At 50.5% G+C, this 18,410-nt stretch overlaps 1 protein-coding gene across 1 annotated transcript; it reads left to right on the forward strand.

The window, feature by feature from the left end:
- The first annotated feature begins 3,426 nt into the window (after positions 1–3,426).
- Positions 3,427–8,466, forward strand: Fbxo27 (F-box protein 27). Its single transcript, XM_076838232.2, has 5 exons — positions 3,427–3,826; positions 4,569–4,680; positions 4,767–4,862; positions 6,833–6,968; positions 7,646–8,466. Exons 1-5 carry the CDS (start codon positions 3,463–3,465, stop codon positions 7,787–7,789), a joined length of 852 nt encoding a protein of 283 aa, XP_076694347.1. The 5' UTR covers positions 3,427–3,462; the 3' UTR covers positions 7,790–8,466.
- The last annotated feature ends 9,944 nt before the right edge of the window (positions 8,467–18,410 follow it).

Consider the following 18,410-nt stretch of genomic DNA (forward strand, 5'->3'; position numbering starts at 1 on the left):
CCACAGGTTGAAGTTTGAACGTTAGAGAAGCGCCCAGGCAGGGTTTATTTAGAAAGGGGGTCACATAGACTTCTCTATGGGGGCCACAGCTGGTATCCGGGTATCCCCAGAAGCGAGGTGCTCTGCCCTTTTTATATGTCCTAGGCTTCCTTTGTTCTCCTGCCCTCTTCCCGGTGCACTGTGACTCAGTGCGGTGGCCAAAAGGTGGGAACCAGGTGGGCTGGAGCGGCCCAGGACACATTAATCAACCACCTTATAGCTCCCTTAGGGAGGGGCAATTCCTGGGACAGGTTACCTTGGCCACAGGCTGGAGAGGGGGAGGTTCTGGATAAGGGTGGAGGAAGGGCTCTGGAGGAACTAAATTTCAATCCCTGGGGGACAGCCTCCAACTTGCCAGATTCACTCAGAATTGGCCTCCTTGACCCTCCTGGCTGATTTACCTGTCTGTACTGACTGCTGTCTCATTCCGGCTTCAACACTCCAGGCCAGACCTATCCCACCTAATTCCATGCTCTAATAGAAACCCTGACCCTAAGCCTGGCCAGTGTCTCACTGTCGCGAGAGCAGCGCGCTCACCTTTCACTTCCTGGTCAAGCTCCTCCTCTCTGGTAAAACCCACCCATCCTTAAACTCTCCTCTGTGATGTGTCAGGAGCCTGGAAGATCTGAGCAGAGCCCTCCTTCAGCCCTCGAAAGACCTCCTCCCGCTCCCTTCCTTCCTCAAGCCTCATGGTGACAACATTGGTTTGTTTGTGGCAGAGAGTGAAGCCAGGGGTCTCCACCACGGAGCCATAGCCCCAGCTACTTTGAGACTCTGCCTGTAATATTTCATCAACCAGAGGCACAATTTTAAAAGATTTTTTTATTTCTTGTGCAAACACCCTGGCCTTGGGGAATGGGGGCTGAGTTTACCCCAGGAATTGCTGTGGATGCTGTCATCCTGCAGACACCCTGGCCTTGTGACTAGACCGAGCTGTTCAGCTGCTCTGTGGGCCCACGGTGGGGGTGGAGGAAGGCACACACCGTGCTCTTAACAAATAACAGGTTAAGGGCTCGGGAATGCATTTCTTTCTGTCCTTTTGTGGCAACCCACAACAGTCTCATTCTCTCATTCCAGTTCGTCCCTGGAGATGCTAAGTCAAAGGCATCACAGCTTTTATTCTGCACTTGGTGCGAAGATTGGAGTGAGGCCAGGAGCAGGCCTGTAATCCCAGCAATTTGGGAGGCTGAGACAGGAGGATCACGAACTCAAACCTAGCCTCAGCAACTTAGCACAAGGCCCTAAGCAACTCAGCGCTACCCGGTCTCTAATAAGATATCTAAAAAGGCTGGGGATGTGACTCAGTGGTTAGGTGCCCCTGGGTTCAATCCCTGGTACAAAAAAAAAAATTAAGCTTGGGAGTGAGAGAGAACTTAGGCCATCCTTTCCAAGGGTCATGAATTGAGTGCATCTACCTTCAGTCCCAATGTCCTTCACATTCCTGTTCCACTCTAAGGGATCAGCAGGAACCCAATACAATGAACCCCAGGAATCGTCCTCCTGCCCCACCCTAAATAACCCAGACCACTGCTCCAGCCCATGGCTATTTTCTGCTCGGAAAATGAGCCGTGCTAGGGTTCCACCAATTGACTCTGCCGCTAAATACTGGTGAAGAGAAGCCTGCTGACCCCAGGTCTGCCCCAGCACACTCCGCCTGGCCTTGCCCCACCCCCTTCCCTGCTAGGTTTCCACAGCTTTGATCACTTCCTAGCACAGGATGTCCATTACTCATTGCAAGTTGGTTCTTCATGGCCGATGTCCTCTATGGTCTGGCTCAATGCTACTCACTTTTAAAGCTTTCATTCTTTTCCACATTTGTGGAGAGTATTTGGGGGGGAAACTGGTCAGAGGTCTTATTTTTAATTTCCCCAGTGCTATATAATTCGCTTATTATGTCTGTTTGTTCAGATACCTCTCGCTCTAGAAGGAAAGTTCCAGGTGGCCAAGAATCCATGTCCAGTTTTGTTTGTTGGTGTTTAAAATGACATAAATGACTCATCGTGACTTTGATTGAGGAGACTGTGATGCTAAGTGAAATGAGCCAGACCCAGAGAGGCAAAGGTCCAAGGCCTTCTCTGATATGTGGGAGCCAGTCCAAAATAAGGAGAGCAAGAAAGTGCAGAGGGGCAGGGGAGACTCCATCAAAATAGAAAAAGCCCCTGGGCTAGAGGAAGGGGAAGGGGGCGGCGCTGAATAAGGGAAGAACCGAGGAATCAATCTGACCTAACTTTCCTATGTCCTTTTATGAAAGGCACCACAGTGAGTCTTACTATCATGGATATCCAGAAGACATTAATAAAAAAAAAAAAAAATCTAAGAGTAAATAACAGAAAGATGGAGAGAGAAGGGAAAAGGGAAAGGGAAATACTGGGAACCAAATTTGAACAAATCATAGTCTGCTTTTTTAAGTATGTAAAACTGAATCCTGATGTCATGAATAACTAAAAAGAAAATTTAAAAAACTTATTGAACAGAGCTGATACATGGGTTAAAATCGGGGATTCTGGAGGTAGACAGCGGGGTTCAATTCCCAGTTCTGTCACTACTAGTCTGGTGACCATGGGCAAGTCCCTTGGCTTCTGTTGAGCCTGTTTTCTCATCTGTAAAATGGGAACAGAGCAGTGCCTACTTCATGGGATTGCTACGCGGGCCCGCAGTGAGACTGTCCCTAAAGACTGTCTGGTGTTTGGGGTTAGAACGCTTATTTTTGGCGGTTGGAGTCTGTTTTTTTTCCTGGGGGAAGAGGATAACCATGACCCGCCTTAAAGGTGATGGAAAAGTTTAAACGAGATAACGCAAGGAGGTCTCCTGCCCGCATGCTGGACCGAAATAACCGCGGTTGCTCAGTGCCAGGCGCCTTCTGCAGAATTAGGGACATTGCAAGGTGCGGATCGCGAGAGACAGAGCCCGGATTCCCGCCGCCGGTTCCCCGCCGCGTCTGCGGTGTCCCAGGGGCTGAGTCGTTCCCCTGCCGCCCGCAGCCTGCGGGAAGGAGGTGGGTTTGGAGAGGAAGGCACCGGGGATTGGACCGCGGCCGGCAGAAGTGCGCCAGCCAGAGGGGAGGGGCCGGCGAGTAAAAAGGGAGCGGGAGGCAGAGCGCCGCACCGCGCGGCCCACGCGAGGGACATCGGCGGGCTGCGGGGTAGGACTCGGGGGACAGTTGGGCCACTAGGGCGGGCTGGATGGCGGGGAGCTGTGAGCGAGATGGGGGTTGGCGAGGAGGGGCTGAGGGTGGGGACCTGGGGACACGTGGGGGTGCGAAGGGTGGGCGGGAGGCTCTGAGTGCTTCGGGGGCTGTTCCGACTCCGGGACGCGCGCCCGGCAAGGGCGGGGCCGGCGGAGGTGGCGCGCCGCGGAGGCTGCCGGTCCCTGACGCCCTGACCCTTTCTCCCCGCAGCCGCAGCTGGCTCCGGCTGGGGGACCATGGGCGCCTCCGCCTCTAGGGGCCAGGCCACCCGGGTCCCCGGGCCGAAGCTGGACCTCGAGGAGACGCTGGACCTGAGCCAACTGCCACCCGAGCTGCTCCTGGTGGTGCTGAGCCACGTGCCCCCACGCACGCTCCTCACCCGCTGCCGCCGGGTGTGCCGGGAGTGGCGGGCCCTGGTGGACGGCCAGGCCCTGTGGCTCCTGATCCTGGCCCGGGACCACGGCGCCGCTGGCCGCGCCCTGATGTCGTTCGTCCGCAACTGCCTGCCCCCTGCTTGCGTCGCCAGGCCTTGTCCTCTGGGCCGCTTCTGCGAGCGCAGACCGTTGGGACGCAACCTCATCAGCAACCCATGCGGCCAGGGTGGGAGCGCCGGCCGGGAGCTGGAGGGGCGGGGTCCTCAGGGGGTGGGGCGGGGCGGGGCCTGCAGGGAGCTGGTGGGAAGGGGCGAGGTCCGCCTGGGCCTGCGGGCGGGGCGGGGCGGGGGCGGGGCCTGCAGGGAGGGGGTGGGAAGGGGCGAGGTCCGCCTGAGCCTGCGGGCGGGGCGGGGCGGGGGCGGGGCCTGCAGGGAGCTGGTGGGAAGGGGCGAGGTCCGCCTGGGCCTGCGGGCGGGGCGGGGCGGGGGCGGGGCCTGCAGGGAGCTGGTGGGAAGGGGCGAGGTCCGCCTGGGCCGGGGGCGGGGCCTGCATGGAGCTGGTGGGAAGGGGCAGGTCCACCTGGGCCTGGGGGCGGGGCGGGGGGCGGGGCCTGCAGGGAGGGGGTGGGAAGGGGCGAGGTCCGCCGGGGGCGGGGCAGGGGCGGGGCCTGCAGGAAGCTGGTGGGAAGGGGCGAGGTCCGCGGAGCTGTGAGCCGGGCTGGGGCGAGGCAGTGCTCAGTCTCCCGTGGGAAAGTGGAACTTGGACCCAGGCCTCAGGGGTTTGGGAGGCTTTGTTTATTTGTTTGTTTTTCCGGTACTGGGGATTCCATCTTCACTAAACTGCATCCCCAGCCCTTTTAATTTTTTTTATTTGGGACGGTCTCGTTAAATTGCCCAGGCTGGTCTCAAACTTGCAGTCCTCCTGTGTCAGCCTCCAGTAGCTAGGATTACCATCCTTTTATTTAACAGAAGGCCTCCGGAAATGGATGGTGCAGCACGGTGGAGACGGCTGGGTGGTGGAAGAAAACAGGAGAACTGTGCCGGGGGCCCCTTCACAAACCTGTTTCGTTACTTCCTTCCGGTGAAAGCCCCTTCTCTCCAAGGACTGGGAGGTGGGGGAGGAGAAAGATCTGCTTGTTCTCATGGACCCTTCTCCCACGTTCCTAGTTGGTGCCGCAAGAAGCAGGTCTTGGACCTGGAGGAGGAGGGTCTGTGGCCAGAACTGCTGGACAGTGGCAGGATTGAGATCTGTGTCTCTGACTGGTGAGTGTGGTAACAAGCAGCCCCTGTCTAAGACTGGCTGCCTGTGGCTTGGCCTTTGATGGGCAGCTTAATATGGGCTCCTAACAACCCCTTACAGATGAAGGAACTGCAGGTCAGGGAGGAAGAGGCACTCCTACCCTGGAGCCCTTTCCTCCTCTCCAAAGGGGTCTGGATTGGAAAACATGCGATTGGATCCAGTACTGGGCCTTGGGCCCAGCTCAGTCTTGTTGAAACAGAAGTACATGAAGATTCCCCCGGGGCGGGGGTTACATGACTCAGGTGATTCTAAGGAAGCCAAACCCCATAGTCTCTGTGGCTGTATATCGCCTATTCTGAAATTCATCTGCTGCAGATCCTGTCTGTGGTGGAAAGATCATGGTTGTTTTTTCCCTCTCTCTTCCTCAGTTCCCCTTCTTCAGCTTTACAAGGGAAGAAAAAAAGTCCTCACTGTCGTTTGTGGTCCCCAGATGTAAAGACTAATGGGAATCCAGGCCAACTGACTTTGGAATTTGGGGTCTTAGCAATTTCACTTATAGTCAAGGCAACATAACCCCTACCTGAAACTTAGATAAAAGATACGTTCCCAATAAATTTTATTTTTTATTTAATTACTATTTGTCAAATTGTGATACCTGTCTCTTATGATCAGGTACATCATTTGACTGTAAAGAATGAAGCAGGGTGCTCACCTGTAATCCCAGCGACTCAGGAGGCTGAGGCAGGAGGATCTCAAGTTCAACACCAGCCTCAGCAACTTGATGTAACTCAGTGGTAGAGCACTCACCCCCCAGTACCACGAAAAAAAAAAAAAAAAAGAAAGAATCAGTGGGTTCCAAATTTCTCTGCACATCACCCAGGTGGCTTTTCAAACTCCTGCATGTCCATTAAATCATGTTTCTGAGGGTGAGTGCCAGGCATCAATGTCTGTGAGAATTTAAAGCCAAGAGTTAGAAGGCACTGTCCCCAAGACCACCCTCACTTTTAATACCAGCTTCACGTTTAGAGGACTCCCAAAACCACTCTCACTAATTCACTTAAAGGACCCACAGGAAACTATTGTACAATCATGGTTTATTGCAAGGAAGATACAGAGTAAAATCAGTCAAAAGAAGCACATAGGGCCAGGCGAGGCGGCACAAACTTGTAATCCAGCAACTCGGGAGGCTGAGACAGGAGGATCGTGTTCAAAGCCAACTTAGTGAGGTCCTAAGCCACTTGGCAAGACGCTATGTCAAAAAAATTAAAAATAAGGGCTGGGGTTGTGACTCAGCTGTAGAGCACTTGCCTAGCATGTGTGAAGCATTGGGTTCGATTCTTAGCAACACATAAAAATAGGTAAAGGTCCAATGACAATTAAAAAAATTAAAAAGATGAAAGAAAAAATTAAAAATAAAATGGGCTTGGGGAAGTGGCTCAGTGGTTAGGAGCCTCTGGGTTCAATCCCTGGTACCAAAAAAGAAAACAGAAATTCCCTTGGTCTTTTCCCCTGCAGTTAGTACTTGTCACCCTCCCAGCACTGATGTATGACAAGACTCATGGACTCTCACCGTGAGTTTCATGGTGAAACTCAGGAGGCTCACTGAGTTTCATTTAGAGTTTGTATTGGGACTTCATCTGATAGGCATTATTGATTCACCGCCTGACCGTGTGGTTAATCTCAGCCTTCAGATCAATTGACATTGACTCAAAGCTACCAAAGCCTCATTGTTGGTCTTTCTGGAGTGACCAGCTCCCACTCTGGAGTGACCTGTAGCTATAAAGGCATGACCAGCCCCTGCCCTATGACACTAGTACCCTCAAGTCTCCGTCAAACAAAGACACCTCTCAGACACGGCGTTCCAGGGGTCCAGAGGTCACTCAGAAGAACACTGAGGAGCTGGATTTGTATATTTGGGGAAGGCCTTCAGGTAGCAGACACCCAGAGAGATGGAGGGGCAAGTCCAGCCTTCAAGGGCTCTCTCTTTCCACAGGTGGGGAGCCAGACATGACTGTGGCTGTATGTATCGACTCCTTGTCCAACTTCTAGACGCTAACCAGATCGTCGTAGATACATTCTCTGCTGTGCCTGACCCCATCGAGCAGTGGAACAACAATATCTGTTTTCAGGTGAGTCTGACGGGGTAGGGAAAGGATGGTGGGGTCCATACTGGTTACTTATTGCTATGTAACAAATCACCCCAAAACTTAGTGACTTAAAGTCAACAGCAGTCCTTTTGTTGCCTCTCACATCTCCTGAGTCGGTAGTTGGAGAAAGGCTGAGGTGGGCCGTGCTGGCTCCAGGCATGCTCAGACAGTGGCCTGCAGATGAGGCCTGGAGCTGAAGGGCAGGGGCAGGTGATGTGTGTGGGTGGCAACTGGTGACTGGCCAAGAATCTCTGTTTTCATTGAGTCCCAGAGCTTCCCGGGGGGTCTCTGGGCTTGGACTGCTTTGGGCTTCCTCACAGTATGGCGGCCTCAGGGCAGCAGGCTGCTTCCATGGTGGCTCAGGGGTGAGGTGCAAGAAAAGTGAGTCTGTCACCTTTTCTGACTTAGCCTGGGAAGTCACTTGGCCAAATCTACTCAGCATCACTTCTACCAAATTCTTGGTTCTAAGCAAACCCACCCAAATCCCAGGAGAAGGGGATTGGATTCCACCAATTAATGAAGGAGTAGCGAGATTCTAGAAGAACATGTAGGATGGTAGATGATGTTGCTGCCATCTTTGGAAAATACCACCTTCCAGAAGGTTCTGCCCGCCATCTCAGCCATCACATAACAGTACCAACCCCTTCCTCTATCTACAGGTCACCTATGTGTTCTCCAACATCAATACAGGCATCCGTTTCGTGTCTTTCGAACACTGGGGGCAGGACACGCAGTTCTGGGCTGGCCACTATGGAGCCCGTGTGACCAACTCCAGTGTGACCATACGAGTCTCTCAGCCCTAGTCAAGGGACGCCTGTCTTGTGAGAGAGCCTGACCATGCTGTCTAGGCGCCGGGACGTTTGGCTGGGACCCCTCGTTAACCAAGTGCTTCTACCTCCTGGCACCCTGAGAACCTCAGGGTCCAGCCAGGGTCCTTCTGGAGACCACTGGAAGCCTGGTCTTCCATCAGGTCTACCTACGGCGCTGCTTGGGTGGGCCCAGCACTGCGCAGTGGAGACCCACAGGCGACGCCTGAGGAGGCCTTCTCACCCCTCTCCCCCACCAGCAGTTCAGCACAGCCCCCTCTGCCCCGTCCCCTCTGTTGGTCTCTGTCCCCTCTCCTTTCTGCTTCAGGGCCTTAGCTGTCCTTCAGGGAAGCCCTGTACTGAACTCTGAACTCTTTCTAGCCAGATTCCAGCTGCCTTGGGTGGTGAACTTGACCTCTGGGGCCTTCTGAGCTGCAGGGCTGGACCCAGGCCTTGAAGCTAAAGGTCACCTTGGTTCAAACAGGATTTGGAGATAAATCTGCCCACACTGACTTCCCTGGGAAATGAGGAGGTACCTCAAGTCCAGCCCCGATCCTCAAGGACCTCTGTAATTGTGTGATATTTAAAATGATTTTATTTTTCATTTTGACATTTTGTTTTCCCGAACAGCAAGAGAGTAATGTCAGCTATAATATATAACGTATCTAGGAGTATCTGGTGATCATATATAAATAAATTTATTATTTTGCCAAAAGTGCCTCAGATCTTTGATTTTTGGTTTTTGGTTTTGGTACCAGGGATTGAACTCAGAGGCACTCGACCACTGAGCCACGTCCCCAGCCCTGTTTTGTGTTTTCTGTAGAGACAGGTCTCACTGAGTTGCTTAGCGCCTTGCTTCTGCTGAGGCTGGCTTTGAACTTGTGATCCTCCTGCCTCAGCCACCCTCGTCGCTGGGATTACAGGCGTGGGCCACCGCACCTGGCTCAGATCTTTTTAATAGATATATCATGTCACTGCCTAAGTTAATGACTTGGTTCAGAGGAACCAAGAAAATGTTTGCAGACAAAAATTTCCAGTCGGTGTCCTTGCATTAGGCAGATGGTGGGTGGGAACCAGATGGAGGTAGGGTCAAAGTGACACCGTATTCATGGCCTTAGTCATGAAGGTGACATGGAACCACACAGTGGCAGGATGGGGCCATTCCAGGGTCACTGCTAACTTGGTGCTGGGTGGATAAATGAGGTGTTTGAGGCCTGGTCACCTGAGCAAAGGCACTGTGCGGTGGCTTTTGATGTATTGCACAACGTCCACCTAATCTTGAATGGCTCAGACGTCCAGTCTCACCTTGCAATTCAGATGCTCTTTAAAACGTCAGATGGCTCAGTGGTAAGAGTGCTTGCCTAGCAGGTGGGAGTCCTGGGTTTCATCCCCAGGACCGAAAAAAAATCACAATGGGGCTACCCAGTGTAAATTGATACCATCAATCAAATATGCATTGACTGTACCTAATCTATGGAGCATCATGGCTTAGCAACAGCACAGTGTAGGCGCTCTCCATTGTTTTCTCTCCTGATTGTGACCGGGAGCTGCGGTCCACCAGCAATGCCCAGCATGAGGAGAGAGTGTTGGATCGCCCATGGCTAGTCCGGGGAAAGAGAATTCCAAATTCACAGCGCGCCTTCTAATGCATAGTCTCTTATGCCATTATAAAGTAAAAATAATAAATAAATAAAAATAAGCCAATCCATTGCAAGTCGGGGGCCAGAGTGGGGGAAGGAGCAGGGCGTGCTCCACTGAAGAGCCAACCCAGATGTGGGGAGTTGCGCCAGGATCATGAACAGGGGATTGTGGCAGTGTACAGCAGACCCAAAGGTCCTAACCACATGTGGGGGGTGGTCCCAGGGTACCCAGTTCCGCTCTAGAGGACATTTGTGGGTGAGGGGGGAATTTGAAAAGGAAGAAGGAGGTGAACCTTTACAGGAAGGGAAAGAGGGAACCCACTGCCTGGAAGACGTGTCTGTCACGTGCATTCAGTTTGCATTGTCTCATGCATTTGGGCTGCTGTCCCCAAGGACACAAGACTGGGTGACTTGTGACTTTTTTTGGTTTTTTTTTAGAGAATTTTTTTAATATTTATTTTTTAGTTTTCGGCGGGCACCACATCTTTGTTTGTATGTGGTGCTGAGGATCGAACCCGGGCCGCCTGCATGCCAGGCGAGCGTGCTACCACTTGAGCCACATCCCCAGCCCAGAGACTGGGTGACTTATGGACAACGGAAACGTGCTCAAGGTTCTGCAGACGGGAAGTACAAGATCAAGCTGCCCTCGGGTCTGTGTCTGCTGAGGGCTGGCTGTTTTCAAGATGGCGCCTGTCCTTGTCTGTCACAAGCTGTCCTGGGCTGTGTGTGTGAACTATTGTGCATCGTGGCCTCTTGAGGGGCTAGGCCTGCACCGTGGGCTCCCTGTCTGATCGCATGATGCAGGTGCGCCTGTCCCTCCAGCTCTGCCTAAGATCCCACGCGGCACCTGAGATGGGGGTGACTGCCCAGATGTCAGTCAATCTGCTGACCACAAGACATCAGGAAGCAAGACTCCACCCCTGAAACTTTATCCCTGACTCTGATGCCCCCTGCTATAAGATAAAGGAACCTTGGGCAGCGCTCTTGTTCCAGCGTGGAAGCTGACCTTTAATGTCGCAGAGCCATCCTGCCCTTGATTTGAAAAACTTCTGTCTGTGTTGGGTGATTTTTCGCCACTTTCTTAGTTCAAGGTTGCAGCCAGCCCTTTTAAACCCAGATCATCTCATCTGTGCGGATCATGGGCCAGACTTGTCTCCTCACTTGTTGGAAGGAGCCTGGGGCTTGCTCGACCCCTTTATAAAGGCACTAATCCCATTCATGAAGGTGGCGCTCTCATGACAATCCCAAAGTCCCACCTCTGAATACAATCACATTGGGTATTAACTTCCATGCTGCAAATTTTGGGGGGTACATAAACATCTAGACCACAGCAGGAATGTATGCACACACATGCGTGTTACACTGCATGAATATATATGGTGGTGACATTTTTGTATTTATTAGTGATTTTGCTTATCTATGTTTCTAAAGTTCTGCGTGTGTGTGTGTGTGTGTGTGTGTGTGTGTGTAAATACAAGGCTACAGATAGAGCTAAAGCACCCACAGTGCCATTTCCTTTCTCTTCCAGAAGTAACCCCATCTAGAAGACATCTTTGCTGACCGAGCTTTCTGTTATTTTATTTTGTGATTATGGAGAATTCCAAATACAAAACAAAGTAGAAGAGTGTGATAACCTCTACCGGTCTTTTGCCCAGCCATAGTAGTTGTCAATTTATAACCTATCCCTCTCTTTCTCCACCCGTCCCCTATCGATTCCCCCTATTATTTTATTCTTTTACATATATGGTATATATTAAAGAAGTGCATGGCACAAAGAGCTTTTTCCTTTTCTTCTTCAGTCCTAGACATGGAACCCAGAGCCTCATGCATGCTCAAGTATTAGAAGTGCATATCCCACTTGTTGCCTTATCAATCTCTCTATAAAATTCTTCACTGTATTTCCTTTTTTCTATATATTTTTAGTAGTAGATGAACACAATACCTTTATTTTATTTATTTATCTTTATGTGGTGCTGAGGATCGAACCCAGGGCCTCAGAATGTGCTAAGTAAGCACTCGGCCACTGAGCCACCACCCCAGCCCCTCTGCTGGGTATTTTCTACAAATAAAGCCGTCCTCCTACAGAATTACAACACAGCCATCAAAATCAGGAACCTCACATCAATTCACTAACCACCTGTTCAGAAAAGGATCCACAGAGCAGGTCCCAGGGTCCATCCTTAGAGAGGCCTGCGGGCAGGGTTGGCCCGTGGCTGGCATCTGGAAGATTCAACTTGGAAGTTTCCCACTGTTCTTCCCTGCTAAGGAGAGGGGCCTTTGTGACCAGTCCCCAGGAAGAGCTTTGGTTGTTAGGCCTCCAATGACCTTCCCTGAAAGTCACACACTCGTGACCTTCCTGGGAGACAGAGGTCAGAAGCATCTGAGTGTGGATTCCTCCAGGTTCTGCCTTGTCTTAAGACCCTGACTAACTAGAATATGCCTATCCCACCAGTGAAGGGAGAGGAAAACAGGGAGACGGAGAGGACACAACCCCATGCTCCAGTGGCCGGGAGGTTACCCATGCACCAACCTAGAAACTTCAAGAAACGAGTTCTGGGGCTGGGGCTGGGGCTCAGTGGCAGAGTGCTTGCCTCGCACATGTGAGGCCCTGGGTTGGATCCTCAGCACCACATGAAAATAAACAAGATATTTAAAAAAAAGAAAGAAAGAAATAAGTTCTTTCTGTTATTTCTTTCTGTTCAGGATACACACCTTCTGGCCATAGGTGTAGCCAGGCAGCCGGGAGAGGAGAAGTTTTTGTTTGTTTTTTGTTATGGTACCAGGGATTGAACCCAGGGGCACTTAACCCCTGAGCCACATCCCCAGCCCTGTTTTAGTGTTATTAGAGAGAGACAGGGTCTCACCGAGTTGCTTAGGGCCTTGCTAAGTTGCTGAGGCTGGCTTTAAACTCACAATCCTCCCGCCTCAGCCTCCCGAATCACTGGGATGACAGGCGTGTGCCACCAGGCCCAGCAGATGGAGAAGATTTTAAAGACAGAGAAGAAGTCCACGTAAGTCATTTCAAAACCAAAGTCACAAAGACTGAGGGCTGCAGGGAAGTTGGCGATCGCGGGAGGCTGACCACAGCCCTTGCGGGTGAGTGTTCGCGTGCACACAGCCTGTCAGAACGGTGCCTCTTGGGGAAGTTGGGTGACGATGGGAATCCTGTGGTAAGTCCTGTCATGGGAGTACGTGTCTGGGGACTTCCTTCTCAGGCCTCTTGTTGGATGTGCACTGAAGTGACTTTTACAATGGTATGAAACAGCGGGTGAGCTGCCGGTGGCAGGAGGCAGATATGACCTAGGGAACTTAAGACCATGGATTCAACATCTGGAGCCATGACACACGCCACCGTGGCCCATCTGGGTGGGAGCTCACTCAGAAAAAAACACAGTAGGGGAGGCCTTTGGCCCAGTCCCTCTCTGTCCCAGGAGGGAAGCAAAAGAGGTCAAATGCCCCCCACTGAGTTTTAGATGAACTAAATGTTAAAAGGTTGCATTGTTCTCCTCCAAATGAGAAGGAAAATGGTTAAAACCATTTGCAAGGGGCTGGGGCTGCAGCTCAGTGGTAGAGCACTTGCCTAGCATGTGTGAGGCGCTGGGTTGGATTCTCAGCACCACATAAAAATGAAAAAAAAAAAAAAAAAAAAGGTCCATTGACCACTAAAGAAAAAACTATTTTTTTAAAACATATTATGTCCATCTACAACTAAAAATTTTTTTTAAAAAAAACACACTACCTTTAAAAAAAAATTGCAAGGCTGGGTCCATACTTTAGATAACCCAGATGGAAAGAAAAAACAAAAAACAAAATAAAACACACACGATTGCAGGGATTTCCTCAGCCTTAGAGGCTGCTGAGCCCTCCCTCCTCCCAGCTGAAATCTCTGGGCCATTATGAACTCTGCCAAGTGTTTACGGCAAGGTGGGTGTGCAGCTGTGCAGGCCTGTAATCCCAGTGACTCTGAGGCAGGAGGATCGTCAGTTCAAAGCCAGCCTCAGCAACTTAGCCAGACCCTGTCTCAAAATAAAAAATAAAAAGGGATGGGGTGTGACTCAGTGGTTAAATGTCTCTGGGTTCAGTCCCCAGTGCCCAAGCCAAAAAAAAAAAAAAAAAGTTTACTCTAAACTCATGAGTAAACTTGCAGTGGGAACAGAGGAAGAGGAAAAATTGAAAAGCTGCCCTGGGGCTTGGGCTGGGAATGTAGCTCAGTGTGAGGCCCCAGGTTCAATCCCCAGCACACAAAAGAGTTGTGCTTCTAATGCACATTAGAGGTCACCTGAGCAGAGAGACCTGCAAGAGCAATCTGAGGGTGTGGCCTCTGCCTTGCTCTTTGCCACCATGAGAGGATTGGAATTTGAATAATCGAATGCTGTGCTGGTCTTGAGAACAAGTGCCAGTCTCCGTCAATGACGGCTTTACCATAATTCTGGCCTATTGGAGCCTTTGGGGGGAGGGAGACGATGTGAAGAGACATAATCTCCAGATGGGAATTCACTTTTAGAGTTTATTTATTTTTTTTTTTTAATTTTTTTTTAGAGAGAGAGAGAGAGGATGAATTTTAATATTTATTTTTTAGTTTTCGGTGGACACAACATCTTTGTTTGTATGTGGTGCTGAGGATCAAACCCGGGCCGCACACATGCCAGGCGAGCGCGCTACTGCTTGAGCCACATCCCCAGCCCTCACTTTGAGAGTTTAGAAAAGCAATTTAGAGCTGGCTAATGAGCCCCTGTTAAAAATCAAATGCCCGACCCCTAGAGGATGGTCATTTTCCAGGCTAGTGAACATTCTTTCTATTTTTTTTTTTTCATCCTAACTGCAATTTTTTTTTTTAACCTTTTTTTGTTTATTTTTTTAGAGCAGTTTTAGGTTCACACACACAAAAAAAAGAGTGGAAGGCACAGAGTTCCCAATATATATACCTCTGCCCGACACGTGCACAGCCTCTCTCCCATTAGCAAATCCCACTGGGGTGGTACCTTTGGTACCATCAATGAATCTACGTTGACAAATTATCACCAAAGTCCACAGATTGGTTCACTCTTGGTGTCGTACATGCCATGGACCTTCACAAACACATAATAATGGCTGGGGATGGTGGCACACATCTATGATCCCAGCAGCTGGGGAGGCTGAAGCAGGAGGATTGCAAGTTTGAGGCCAGCCTCTAAAATTTAGCAAGGCCCTAAGTACTTAGTAAGACCTTGTCTCAACATAAAAAATAAAAAGGGCTGGGGATGTGGCTCAGTGGCAAAGTGTCTCTGGGTTCAATCCCCAGTACCAAAAAATAAAAATAAAAAAATTTTTAAAAAGAAAGAAAAAATACACACACACACACACACACACACACACACACACACACACACAGAGTATCATGAAGAATGGTTTGACCATCCTACAAATGCTCAATGCTCACATATTCATCTCCCTTCTCTCAAACCCTGGCAGCCATGGATCTTTGTTCTCTCCCTAGTTTCACCTTTTCCAGAATGCCATACACTTGGAATCACAGAGCATATCATCTTTTCAGATTAATTCTTTCATTTAGTAATCAACTGACAGGAGAGAAAAGGTGAGTGAGGGCAGCCATGCGCAGCAAGGAGACTTGGAGCACAGCCTCTGGCCTGCAGCCTCTTGGCTTTGCTGCTGCTGAAGAGGAGCCCTGACTCTTCGCCTCCTGCAGCCGCGGTGCTAACTGCTCGCCTGGCTCCGGCCACAGCCTTCTGTCTGCTGTGGGCTCAGCCTCGGCAGGTGCTGTGCTAAGTAGAAAGCAGGCACATGCCAAAGAATAGGACTTAACTCTGAGACCCTCACAGATTTAGACAGCCCTCCGTGGGACCTATGCTGTGAAATGCCACAAGAGGTCCCTCGGGAACTTCTTCTACCTCCCCCCCATCACCCGGCCTCTGGTCAGGTTAAGTTGCAAGAGGCTCATGAAGTTGGTTGGACCCATAATGTATGCTAATGGCTTTGATCACTTGGTCCTGGGGGTATTTGCTGGGATTTTTCACTGTAAAACTAAGATGTTGCTCTTTGTTAATTGTAGGTCAGAGCTGGACCAGGTGGCTCAGGCAGGAAGACCACAAGTTCAAAGCCAGCCTCAGCGATGTCAAGGCCCTAAGCAACCCAGTGAGATCCTGTCTCTAAGTAAAATACAAAATAGGGCTGGGGATGTGGCTCAGTGGCTGAGTGCCCATGAGTTCAATCCCTGGTGCCCAATAATAATAATAATAATAACAACAACAACAAGTCAGATGGCACAGGGTGTGGGCAGAGATAGTTTGAGAGCTGCTAAATGAACATCCTACTTTCCATTCAACTGTCACCAAATGCTTTTAGCATCTTTAGAGAGACCAGTCTGCAAGGCCAGCTCCTGGCTGACATCTGGCACCTTGGATTCCAGGACTAATAAGCGAGTCTCACGTTGCCAGGGTTGCGTAAGCAATATGGTTTAAGTGCCCGCCCTTCTGGGAGTCTGCGCTCTTCGTGCACTCAGTGATCAGCCTGAACCACTTTGTTTGCACAGTCTAGTCACAATAAACTACCTTATCAGTCAGGGAGTGGTGGGAGCGCTTCCAAAATCCAGGCTTCCTGATGCCAGCCAAGGGCCAGCCTTGGCAGCATGCCCTTCTAAACACTGAAGCCTCACTGTCGGGGCCGGTGGCCCACGCCTGTAATCCCAGCAGCTCCGGAGACTGGGCAGGAGGATCACAAGTTCAACGCTAACCTCAGCAACTTAGGGAGGCCCTAAGCAACTCAGTGAGACCCTGTCTCTAAATAAAATAGAAAAAAAAAGGGCTGGGGATGTGGTTCAGTGGTTAAGCACCCTGGTTTCAATCTGCGGAACTAAAAATTAATTAATTAATTAATTAATAAAATCAAAGCTCATCTGGGCACAGTAGCAATACCTATGGCCCCAGCTACTAGGGAGGCTGAGATAGGAGGCTCACCTGAGCTCAGGTGAGCTCACCTGAGATCCCGACCCACCAAAAAAGATAAGAAACTTCAAGCTTGTATGTTGACTCTCTTCTGCACACTTCCAAATTGAGTTTCATGTGAAATGTGAACCTAGCTATACCCCAAATTTCTTTGATTGCTCTAAATATGTAGAACTTCCTCCTTTATCTGTCTGATTCTTAATTTTTTTTTTTTTTTTTTTTTTTTTTGGTACCAGGATTGAACTCGGGGTCACTCAGCCACTGAGCCACATCCCCAGCCCTATTTTGTATTTTATTTAGAGACAGGGTCTCACTGAGTTGCTTAGGGCCTCATTGAATTGCTGAAGCTAGCTTTGAACTCGCGATCCTCCTGCCTCAGCCTCCCCAGCCACTGGGATTACAGGTGTGCACCACCGTGCCTTGCTTGATGGTTGATTTTATATGTCCACTTGACCTGCTAGGGGATGCCCAGCTAGCTGGGAGGACTTGACGTCTGGGAGGGTGTTTCTGGAAGAGACCTGGCTTGACTTGGCAGGCTGAATAAAGAAGACCACCCTTGCCAATGTGGACAGGCATCACCCAGTCCATAGAGCAGAGGGCAGGCAAAGGGCCGACTCCCCCTCCCTGGGTGAGCTGGGACCTCCATCTTTGGCTCTCAGACATTGATGCTCCTGACCCTTGGTCCTCTGGACCCTGGTCAGGACTTTGACCATCACCTACTTTCCCTCCCCCAGCCCCCCGCTGTGCTCCAGAGTCCCAGGCCTTTGGACCCAGACCACATCCCCAGCTTCCCCGGTTCTCAGCTTGAGTAGGGCTTCCTGGCTCCATAAGCACTGAAGCCAGTTCCCACAGTGCATGAATCAGCACATGCATCCGCCTGCGGTCCTGTGTTCCATGCTGACGTCCCGTCAGCCAAGGACTGCACACACTTGGTGTCTCACAGAGTCTCACTGCCTGTTAACATCAGAGGTGCCTTAGTTTGCTAAATTCTCTCTGATGTTCACACAACAAAATCACCTCAGGATGCAGTTCCTAGAATGTCACGTCGTCAAGCAACGCATGACTATAAATAAAATGTATCTGATCTCCCGTTAGCTCTGTTTCTCTGAAGAGCCCTCACGAGCACAAACAGTATGTACCCCAAAAGGAGTTTCTCTAAGCATTTGCCTAGAAACCTAAAAGCTCAGGTGACCAAAGGTCTGATAACCTGATTATCACAGAAGACGTTTCTACAGTGTGTGTGTGTGTGTGTGTGTGTGTGTGTGTGTGTGTGGTGCAAAGGACGGAACCCAGGGCCTCTCGTGTGCCAGGCAAGTGCTGTACCACTGAGCTACACCCTTGGCCCCAGAACATTTTTCTTGACATAACAAGTCACCAGTGTGTCACCCTCAGTACCGGGTCTCTGCCTTCTGAAGACAATGTTTGTTTATTTTAATGCTTTGGAGTTAGCATCTCACTTCTGATATCAGTTTCTATATTCATTAAGTTGCAGGCAAGGCTGCCGGAACAAGCCCTCCAAAACCCAGAACCTTCAGTAGCAACAAACACATCTAAAGTTGAATGCCCCACAGGTTGGTGGGCAGGCTGGGCAAGTGGGCAGCACTGATCCTTGATGGGTCTTCTACCACGTTCCAACTCTAGGTTTAAGGAAACGATTGAAATCATTGCTATTTCCAATCCAGCAGGGAGAGGGCGACGAGGAAGTGTGGGAAACTGACTCGGTTTTAAAGCGGGTGAACTGGAAGTCACCCAAAATATCTCCACATCCATTGGCCTGGACTTAGTCACATGGGGACATCTAGCTGAGAGGAGCCTGGGAACTCTTACTGGGTGGCCCACTCAATACTGATGGCTTTTATGGGTGAGAGGAAGAAAAAGAAAACAGATGAAGAAACTGATGGAGGTAGCAGTTCCTGTCACAGATGGTGTGGGGTGACCCACCCGACGTCCTCTGACGTCCATTCTCGCCTATCAGTAGAGCAATAGAAACCATAACAATATCTCTGGCTAGAAAAATCTCCCTGGAATTAAAACTAC

The sequence above is a fragment of the Callospermophilus lateralis genome, chromosome 18, assembly GCF_048772815.1.
Source record: "Callospermophilus lateralis isolate mCalLat2 chromosome 18, mCalLat2.hap1, whole genome shotgun sequence".
NCBI classification, from domain to species: domain Eukaryota; kingdom Metazoa; phylum Chordata; class Mammalia; order Rodentia; family Sciuridae; genus Callospermophilus; species Callospermophilus lateralis.

Coding starts and splice junctions, on each gene's coding strand:
- Fbxo27 (XM_076838232.2), top strand. CDS start 3,463: ATGGGCGCCTCCGCCTCTAGGGGCCAGGCCACCCGGGTCCCCGGGCCG. Junction 3,827..4,568: donor CAGCAACCCATGCGGCCAGG/GTGGGAGCGCCG, acceptor TTTATTTAACAG/AAGGCCTCCGGAAATGGATG. Junction 6,969..7,645: donor ACAACAATATCTGTTTTCAG/GTGAGTCTGACG, acceptor CTCTATCTACAG/GTCACCTATGTGTTCTCCAA.